The sequence below is a fragment of the Plecotus auritus genome (assembly GCF_963455305.1).
Source record: "Plecotus auritus genome assembly, chromosome: 9".
Lineage (NCBI taxonomy): Eukaryota > Metazoa > Chordata > Mammalia > Chiroptera > Vespertilionidae > Plecotus > Plecotus auritus.
In genome coordinates, this window is record NC_137783.1 from 112662925 (window position 1) to 112673778 (window position 10854).

General features: G+C 46.3%; 1 protein-coding gene across 1 annotated transcript; it reads right to left on the bottom strand.

The window, feature by feature from the left end:
* Positions 1-644: 644 nt before the first annotated feature.
* Positions 645-9910, bottom strand: TRIM21 (tripartite motif containing 21). The gene is made up of 7 exons (XM_080640245.1): positions 9846-9910; positions 8410-8864; positions 7894-7989; positions 6579-6809; positions 4527-4549; positions 3749-3849; positions 645-3457 (listed from the first exon to the last, which is right to left on the bottom strand). Exons 2-7 carry the CDS (start codon positions 8815-8817, stop codon positions 2910-2912), a joined length of 1407 nt encoding a protein of 468 aa, XP_080496371.1. The 5' UTR covers positions 8818-8864; positions 9846-9910; the 3' UTR covers positions 645-2909.
* Between the last annotated feature and the right edge of the window lie 944 nt (positions 9911-10854).

The window sequence follows — 10854 nt, forward strand, 5'->3', positions numbered from 1 at the left end:
AACCTGCATCCCAAGTACCTGCCCTTGACTGGGAATCAAACTTGAGAACCTTCTTTCTGTGTGCCTACACCAGCCTTGGGCTAACTACGGCCCGCGGGCCGGATCCGGCCCATTCGGCTGTTCTATCCGGCCCGTGGAGCCGAAAGAGCGGAGGGTTCTCTTGCTCTCCCCTCCGCTCCTTACTTTGAATTTATAGTAGTTCACATAAACACTCCATCCATGCTTTTGTTCCGGCCCTCCAGTCCAGTTTAAGAACCCATTGTGGCCCTCAAGTCAAAAAAGTTTGCCCACCCCTGCATATACCCACTTGTATTGTCCTGGGCATGGTAACCCCCAACCACTTTGGCACTAGCCACTTGGTCTTCATTCTGCTGGGCATCCCTGCCCTAGAAGACCAGCATGCATGGATCTCTTTCCCCCTTTTTAAAAAATTTCCTACCTTGCTGCTCCCATTGGGAATAGCCTCTTTGTCTTCATCATTACTGAACACAGCCTCCATGAACCCATGTACCCCAGGCCTTCCCATGCTATTGTCTGTGTCCATAGGTTATCCATATATGTATATATGTTCTTTGGTTAATCTCTTCCTGTCTGCTCCCCGCCCCCCACCACACACACACACACACAATTAAGGTCTGTTATTCTGTTCCAGTGGATAAAATTTTAATTTCCTTCTGTCTTAGCATGTTTATCTTTGAAGTTTCAGTGTAATAATTCCTGCCTCTTCTGTGCAAAAGGAAGTTATAGAATCAAAGAGATCACAAAAGTCAATAGATCTCATTTGAATTTTAAAGGATAATATTAATCAAAATTAGAATAGATGGAGAATCTTCCCCCATTTCTCAAGAGATACCTGGATCCAGGGGGATACCTGGATCACTTGCTAGTAATTATTCGTGGGGATAAAAGCTGAGATATATAAAATCTCTACTACTTAATTCCTTTTGATGGATACCAAGGAGTTGGTAATATGTCATCTGTGTAATGTACTAGTAACTGTCCAAACATCAGAGTAACCTGATATGGCAAGGTATTCAGATTTTGAGAAATGAGAATAGTTAAGGTTATATCATTATGGTACTCTTCTCCCACTATATGTCAATTGAAGGGAACAAGCCATCATTTAACATTGACCAATCCCAAGGCAGACACAGAGAAGCAGAAAAGCTGATTAATCTAGTCTTTTAAAAAAGATTTCTCCATGATCCTGACATACAGAATCCAATCATTCCCCAGTATACCCCCATGCATATAGGACTGAGTTCTCTTCCATATCCTTCCTCTGGTTTATCAATCAAGGCACTGGTTGATTTTGCCAACTTATATTGATTTAGCTCCTGTAATGATGTCATCTTGCCTGAGAATTCTGTTCTTTTTATCCTTTCTATTCAGTGTTAAGATAGAATTTTTTTTTTTTTGTCAATAAACTCTTTTCAAGGTCACCAACATTTTTTACAGTATCTGAATTTTTCATGAAATTTAGCAGATGTTCTAAGGGCACATCTGAGATTCTATTTTAGATAAGGAATCAGGCTTGCTGGAAGGATAATGGCTCTCTCATGGCCTATTATTGCTAAGGTACAGAGCTTCATTGTTCCAACCTTATAAGTTTAAACTCAAAAAAGTGTTGGCTTTCACTAGGTGGTGCTGTCATCTCAGTCCTGGCCTTCATACCAATCACAGTTCCACTGGGGAAGCAGAACTAGTAAGTGATAAATATTGAGATTTATTGCAAGGGATTCACTTAGGCTAGTGGTCGTCAAACTCATTAGTCAACAGAACCAAATATCAACAGTACAATGAGTGAAATTTCTTTTGAGAGCCTAATTTTTTAGACTTAAACTTCTTCTAACGCCACTTCTTCAAAATAGACTCGCCCAGGCCATGGTATTTTGTGGAAGAGCCATGCTCAAGGGGCCAAAGAGCCATATGTGGCTTGCGAGCCGTGGTTTGCCAACCACGGACTTAGGCAATTATGGGGGCTGGCAAGACAAGTTCTAAATCTGCAGGACAGACCATTAGGAAGGGCAAGGCTGGAACTCTTGGGCATGAGCTTAAGCTGCTCTTCATAGGTGGAACATCTTCTTCAGGGAAGGCTTGGTTCTGCTATTGGTGCCTTTCACCTGATTGAATCAGACCCACTCAGCTCATCTAGGGAAATCTCCCTTACTTACAGTCAAATAATTATGAACTTTAAAGACCTCTACCAAACACCTTCATAGCAACATGTGGATTAGGGTTTGATTGAAAAACAGGGTGCTTAGAACCTAACCAAGCGGACACATCAAAAATCCATCACAACTTTCATTTAGATTGATGTGCCCTTTAACAAACTCCATTATCAAGATATGGTTGGGAGATAATGGTGAGAATGGGTAAGCAGGCTGGATATTGGCAATCTAAGGTGTGCATAATTCACCTTAAAAAAAAATGTGGAGCCACCTATGATCAGATGTGTTTGTGTTATAAAGATTGTCCCAAACGAGTATGAGAACAAGAGTTGAATGGGGTAGATTGAGGCACAATTTCCTTGGAAAGTCCTTTTGCAAACTATGTAAGATAAAATAGAGATCTGAGCAAAGGCCTAGAGATGGGGAGGAGAAAACAAAAAAAGAAGGCATAACATATTTTGGTTGATCCAGATGAGTTTGGGCCAAATATAAGTAGTTTCTTTTGTAGAGGGAATCATAAGCAATCTAGGGCAGGAATATTGAGGTTGAAGATCACTTGACATAGATGTTCAGTGACCTCCTTGTCAAACCTGGCTTGCTGGTATCTCAACACCTCTGCAGAGACAAAGGCAGTTCAGAGGCCATGGGGAAATAAGACAGGATCAGTGGCTGAGGAGGGGAGTCAACAAAGGAGGTGTCAATGTCCAGAGAGAGCCATCAACAGTCAGTGGATCCCTATTATCCCATCCTCAGAGGACAGAGGGTCAGAGGGGCCGAGTTTCTTCCGCCATCATTGAAACCAGGATTGAAGAAAGGCCGTAGGGGCCCAGTGAAGGCACATTCTGAGAAGGTGTAGATGAGGGAGCCGTGGTCAGTGATGTTGTAGAAGGAGACAGTATGGGCCTCATAGTCCAGGAAGATCCCAATTTGGCGTGGAGGCACCGAAAGGTGGAGTGGAGTCTGCGGGCAGGTGCCAGCCTCATATCTTTGTTTCTTCCACAGCCAAATTGTCCAGAAGCCATTCATGGGGCTGAGTATAAAATGCCCCTTCCTCTGCACAGAGTCTCTACAAACACCCAGGTCCCAGGCCTCCTTTCCCGTCACATCTACCTCCCAGTAACGTTTTCCAGAGTCAAAGCACTGGGTACCCAGGACCATAGGATAAGTATCAAATCTTTCCTCATTTTCAGGCACCTTCTGTTGGGTGTCTCCAAGCCTTACTTGTCTCTTGTCCTCTGAAATGATAAGCCATGGATTGGCTGTGTGTGGATCCAGAGTGATGTGTACTGCAGAGAGAGGACCACAGTTAGGCTGGGAGTGTGTGGGGAGTAACTAACTCTGTCTCTGTGGTGGGGGGATGGTAGGGTGAGCCTGACCATCACTGTGTGAGGAAATGACCCCCCAGCCAAGCCAGCTCCAGCCCTTGTCGGGACTTTTGAGGGAACCATTTTCCCTAGCTCTGTTCCTGCCCCACCTACTTTGACCTGACATCTCTCCCTGACGCTGGACCTAGTCACACTCTTGTCATCCCATTGCTGTTCAGCAGGTCGGCTCTGTACTCCTGGAGCTTGCCTCACCTCCACACATCCTCAGCATACTCTTCAGCCCTGGCACAAGGCACACACTCCTCAGGTCTGGGGAGGTGATGTCCATCTCTCCCAGTTTCCAGGATTCACTCCTGGGGGAAACAGAGTTAGACGCCTCATCTTCAACTCCTCCCCCACCCTCCCCAAACCCTAATAACCTCTCTTGCAGATGACTGATAACTTAATTAAACACATATTTACAAACACCTGTTATATTAGAATCCCTGGGGCGAGAGGCAAAAGGATGCAGGATTTACACCCTATCCAGGCCTCACCATCACATGGGCCTCTGGAGCACGTGCATAGTCCGTAGCTTCTCTCCAAGCCCGAGGTCACCACACAAGCACATCCTATTTCATTTTACAGGCAGGGTGCTGATCTACGCTGGATCATTTTCTAAGGAACGTCAAGGAGTCGCACCCATGCCGTGGGTCCTACTCATGGCTCTTTCTGGGAGGTGTGTAGCTGGTTAGTTTTTAAAAGAAGTCCCATCAGGCTATAGACCCAGAACTTCCCAGAATTTCCCTGTTTGTTGGGGCTTCATTTTGTGAAGATGTTACAGTTCAATTACTATGGACAACTCACCAAATGAGATGCCCAAGAATTAGCTCTTTGAGACCAGAAAATATTTTATGGAGGATTGTATCTCTGAGAATAGGAAGGTGCATGGGGAAGACTTCAGTGCATGTTTCTCTAACTCAGTAATCATTTATGCAGGTAAATACACTTCCTGCCACCCCTTCCTCCAATAAAGAAAACCTCTCCTTACCTTTCCAGGACACTTTTCACCTCCTGAGGAAAAAAGAGACAGAGAGTAAGTTCCAGAATCACTGGTTTAATGACTGAGACGTCAGTCCTGTGGGTGATGTGATGCCACCCCGAGGTCCTTAGGACATTTCTCTGCCCAGTTCCTCTGGGCCATGGCCCGAAAGACATCTCTGATCAACTTGGAACAAAGGGATGTGTGGATGCTTGTGGGTAACCAGAAACGCACATATAACCATATATAACCTATAGCCCAGCCTGGCGGAGGCCCAGAGACAGTCACAGGGAAAGAACAGCCAAGTCAGGATGCACAGAAACTGCTCTGTTTCATTTGTGGGCTTGAGTTGTTTGGAGAGAAAAAGCTGGTTAAAGTTCTGTCCAGTGCTGTCGTTAATGTTGCTCCTTCACGTATGTGAAATCAAATCACCTGAGAATATTCTGTTGCTGAGGTTGGGAGCCCGTATCTGATCCTGGCAGGCTCCTCGGTGCTCCAAAAGTGCATTAGGAGCTTGGCAAACGTATCACTGGTGGATATGAGATCATTTTAAGTAGCATATACACTGGTGACTTAAAAAAAATAGTTATGTACTTATTTTAATCTTAGCTCTATCTCATACTATTCGGGTGAACTTGGTCAAGTTATTTACCTTTTGTCTCTCACTAAGTCTCTTAACATCTCTGTGCTTTAGTTTTCTCATCTAGAAAATGGAATAATAGGAGCACCACCTCAGCACAATGTCAGGAGGGATTCAATGCCAGGTGTGTAATATGTGCTATTTAAGAATATTCAGCCCTAACCGGTTTGGCTCAGTGGATAGAGCGTCGGCCTGCGGACTCAAGGGTCCCAGGTTCGATTCCGGCCAAGGGCATGTACCTTGGTTGCAGTCACATACCCAGTAGGGAGTGTGCAGGAGGCAGCTGATCGTTGTTTCTCTCTCATTGATGTTTCTAACACTCTATCCTTCTCCCTTCCTCTCTGTTAAAAATCAATAAAATATATTAAAAAAAAAAAAAAAAAAAAAAGAATATTCAGCCCTGACTGGTTTGGGTCAGTGGATAGAGCATCAGCCTGCGGACTGAAAGGTCCCAGGTTTGATTCCGGTCAAGGGCATGTACCTCGGTTGTGGGCACATCCCTGGTAGAAGGTGTGCAGGAAGCAGCTGATTGATGTTTCTCTCTCATTGATGTTTCTAACTCTCTTTCCCTCTCCCTTCCTCTCTGTAAAAAAAAAAATCAATAAAATATATTTTAAAAAAGGAATATGCAGTTATTCTTATTCTTATGAAATAGAGACATTATCAGCAACAATATCAACATGATTTCTTGGCTATTATTGGTTAGGACAAATTTCCTTTTAAACTAAATTTATTCTGGCAAAAGAGTGAGACAATTTAAAGAAAAAGAACATGTTAAGATCACTTAGGTAGTTCATAGAAGTAGCAGAAAGTATAAAGGAGATACAATTATGATTAAAGTTTGGGGAATTCTTGTTTTTTAGTCCATCTCCTTTCCCTTATTTTTCACAAATGGAGAAATTAGGTCCAGGAAAGGAAAAAATGACTTAACCTAGAGTGATAGAGGGAATTGGTGACAGGGCTGGGGCTGGGCTACTGTCTCTTAATTTTCAGTTCAATATTTTTAGTTTTTTTTTAGGAAAACTTTCCCATGGCCAGATACTCATCAAAAAGCCTTAGTGGATTATCTCATTTAATTCTCACAAAAATTCTTTGAGATATGTAATATTATAATATCCATTTAACATATGAGAAACCTGATTAAGGACCTTTCTCAAGGTCATGAACCTGGTACATGTTAGAGCAGGCAGTTATCAGAGAAGTTCATTTTTAAAAAATTGCTGCATGGATTACTGCCTCCTAAATCTGTATCTTTCCATGCCTTGAATGCAAACCATTCATGGGTCTGAATTCCAGTTTGTTTTATTAAAAAAAAAAAAATTCCAGGGACCAGGTTTCTGTGTGCTCTGACGGTAGCCCCAGGGAGCTCTGGCTTTTGCTTGGTTCCTCCTTGAGAGCAGTGGGAGCCTCTCCCGTCTCACCTGCAGCAGCTCCAGCTCTGAGCCCCGGCTTCTCCTCTCCAGCTCTGAGATCAGCTCCTGCAGGGCCTGGCAGCGCTGGGCCAGCTTGTTCTCCGTCTCCCCCAGGATTCTCAGCTGTTCCCTCTCTTCCTTCTCTAGCTTCTGCAGTTGCCTCTGTTTCTCTTCAGCCAGGAAGTTTTTCTGCTGCTCAAACTCTGCGTGAATCCTCAATTTGTGTGTCTCAACCTTCTCCTTTGGTGTCATTGGAAAGAGAGAGGTGGGTTTTCTAAAAATCAAAATCTCCCAAGCTTGGAGAATTGAGGTGTCCATACCCATTTCTACTCCCTGTCAACTCACTACTCTGGCTCTGTCTGGGAACACACACACACACACACACACACACACACCATTTTGCTGGGAAAGTGGGTGGGTGAGGCTTCTGGGATTAAGAGGGGAATGGGATTGGTGGGGCACACTGCAGTTGCCCTAGAATAACAGCTGCATCAGCCCATGGAATCAGAGACTCTCCTCAACTTCTTTTAAAACCCAATCAGCACTCAAATGTGTCCTTTTATCTTCATATCTCAGTGTTACTGAGGAGTAACACCTGTCCCCACTCAACCTCACAAAGAAGGTCCACAACACCATTCTTAAGTCCTGGGGCAAGAAAGTCTTTGTGCTGTACTTTGCTCGCCCTCTTGTGCTAGTGATGAGAGGGCTACCAATGACACAAGATGACCCCTTCTGCCACCACAGCTTGGTTCACCCTCCCTATTTCCTAAATCTTCCTCTTCTGGTATCTATTGGCCATGAGTTCCTTCCACTCCACTCCTGACCTGCCTCACCTCCATATCACCAGTGCAGAATAAGCTTTAGTTCCTCATTCTACTTTGGACCAGTGATCTGGACACAGTCAAGCAATCACCTGGTCAGACTGGTTTTCCCAGCTCAGGCCTTGGTGGTTTCCTTAAGTCTATTCCTCACAGCCCCTGTCATTTCCTGACAGGCATAGCCGTATCTCTCCTGGGATAGCTCTGTCCCATATACTAAGGCATTGGTGCAGTCATCCCCTAAGACTGGGCAGGAGCTGTAGGGTGTGGCTTTTCCCTCAGCATCTTCTCTTAATACTCTCAATTTTTGTGTCTGATTGGGAGCTCTCTTTGAGCTCCATATTGTTTATTTCCCTCTACCAGGAGACCCAGAGGACTGTTAGTTCTTGAAGAGTGACATACGCTGACTCTATCACTCTTCAGACAGGTAGTGATAAGGGTAGGCTAGGACCCTGGACTCTGTCTAGGCTTTTGATCTAAGATGCCTTTGGGGATGTGACTCTTGCCTTCCAGGCTGCTCTCTTCGTTACAACATCCATTTCCAACTTCTCAGCCAATTCTTGCTCTTTTCTCAGTTTCTTTAATGCCACCTGGAGCTTCTCCTGCAGAGAAAGATAGCAGGGTAATGCTCAATCAGACCAAGAAGGAGGTGGGGGAAGATCATATGGGTTCTCAGAAAAGCCTGAGGGCAGAAAAGGAGGGAGGTCTAGAGTCCTATTGGGGTTCAAATTTTTGTGACATTTTTTGGAAAAAGCCTCATGTTTCTTAAGAAAGAGCCACACTGTTCAGGTGGCAGGGGTGGGGGCACTACTTATTCTTAATTAACCAGGAAACCACAAGGAAACAAGATCTTTGTAGCATTTTCCCATAGCATCTTCCCTGCTCCTGGGAATAAGAAAGTTCTGATGAGCCTTAAATTAGACAATAAGGTGGGGACCGCTCTCCCTTTCTCCAGTCCCCCACCTCTACAGGCACTCTCTCCCATTCCATCTCCTGTTCACGCCTCTGTGCCAAGACCTCACCTGGTACTCCTGGGCAGCCTCCTCAAGCGGGACCACAGGGTGGTCACGGTGTTTCCGAGACTGGGAACACACCAGGCAAAGAGCCTTCTCATCTCTCTCACAGAACAGGAGAAGTTTCTCTCCATGCACCCCACATTGCTCCTTCTGTGTGCCCTCCTTGGCATTTTGGCTGATTTGTCTTAGGTTGTCCACCATATTGGCTAGCTGGAGATTGGGCCGGAAGTTCCTGAGCAGGAATTGCTTCCTGCACACAGGACAGGTGCCGCCCCCAGCTTTGGCGACCTGAGAGATGCATTCCTGGCAGAAGCTGTGGCCACATTCAATGCTCACAGGCTCCACTGTGGGATCCAGGCAGATGGGGCATGTGACCTCCTCCCACATCATTGCCAAGGGCTTTGCTGACGCCATCGGGGGGATGTTCCTAGTAAGCAGCACTGTGGAGATGGCGAGGTGACCTAGTGGGGAGAGGAGAAAAGTTAGGCAGAAGACGAGAAAGGGTGTGAGGAAAACAAAACAATTCAAAGGAAGATACGAGAGTGAACTGGAGGGTTAAAACAAGACAAGAACAGTAACCTGAATAACAAAACCTTCTCCTACATAGTCTGTCTGACTCAGTAAGACAGAAGGGGGTAACTGAGTCCCCAAAAAGAGACAGTGAAAACTGTCTTCCCAACCAGGGATCCAATTCCCAACCTAGGTATGTGTCCTGACCGGAATCGAACCCACAACCTTTGGTGTATGGGAGGACACTCCAACCAACTGAGCTGCACTGGCCAGGGCTATTCTTATGTATTCTTATAAGTATATATATTTACACACACACATGTATGCGTTATCAGCACTCTCTGGGCTCTTCTCTCAGCTACTCTGAACTTGGCAGCTGTCTTCATTTTCTCCATCCTAACCCCGCCCCTCTCTCTTCCAGAGGGGTACTTTTTTTTTGAGAGAGAGAGACAGAGAGAGAGAGACATTGATGTGAGAAAGTGCCCAATGTCCGGGGATCGGTTGCCATCCATAGGCGCCCGTTCGGGGATGGAACCCACAACCTTTCGCTGCACGGGACTATGCTCCAACCAATGAACCACATGGGCCAGGGCTAGAGGCGGGGATGGGAGTCTCAGGATCGCAGCCCTCCCCCACACTGGACTCCTCGGGACCACCCTCCGGCTGGGTTTCCGGCTTCCGTTCTGTTCCCCCCCGCCCCCCCCCGCCCCGCCCAGCTTTAGCCGGCCCTGGTCCCAGCTCAGGTGCGGGCAGCAGGGCAGCCCCAGCTCCTTCCACAGGACTTGGAAGTCACGTTCCCAGCCCAGCCTCCTCCCTGGGAGACCTGCTGCGGAGAAGGGGAAACTGACCCCCAAGGCTCTGGGGTGGGAACTGGAAGAAAGGGGATCTTCAGGCCTGGGCAGGGGTACCTAGGTCCAACCTGGTTCACTCACCTTTTCGGGGGACTCGGGACGGCAGCCGGCTTTCTATTTCACTTTCGATTTTCTGTAAGAGGCAAGTCTGCAAGGGAGGCGGGCCCAGGGGAGAGAGTGGGAGGAGCAAGAGGAGGAGAGGAAACTGGAGGGCGGGAGGGCGGGGGGGCGAGGCAGGAGAAGGGCGAGCGGAGGTGGAGTTGATAAGCCGCTGGGGTCGGAAGCTGCAGACTCCTGGGCTAGTGCTACTTGGCGGCTGGGTTAGAGTGACAGCTCCGCAGCGTTTGCTTCCTGCTTTGTGCCCCGCCCATGTCCTCACTACCTAATACATTAATACATCTATCTGCTAGATGGAGGGGCCATCAGCCCACCCCGACGTGCTGTGCCCACGTGTGGGAGCTGCTCTTAAGGAGGTTTGGTGGGAGAGAAGAGCGCCTGGACTGCGCCCTCACTTGCCACCATCTGCTTCCTACTTTCAGAAACAATTCCTTTCCCCAACATTGTTATTCTTTTAACATCAGGGTATAAGAGATGTATTTTGCAGGACCTCAAGGCGTGTATCACACCAGTGAGTGGAAGAAGGGAATTGACAATGATTGAACACCAACTGTGTTCTTGTCACTGAGCTAGGGATTTTCTTAGATTATTTCTTTATTATTATTATTATTATTATTTATATTTTATTGATTTTTTGCAGAGAGGAAGAGAGAGGGATAGATAGTTAGAAACATCGATGAGAGAGAAACATCTATCAGCCGCCTCCTGCACACCCCCCACTGGGGATGTGCCCGCAACCAAGGTACATGCCCCTAACATGAATCGAACCGGGGACCCTTCAGTCCGCAGGCCGATGCTCCATCCACTGAGCCAAACCAGTCAGGGCTATTATTATTTTAAAGATAGTGCTAAATACCCATAACATGAAATTTACCATGTTAACTATTTTTAGGTGTATAATCCAGTGGCATTAACTACATTCGCATTGCCGTGCAGCCATCACCAGTATCCATCTACAGAACTTTTTTCATCT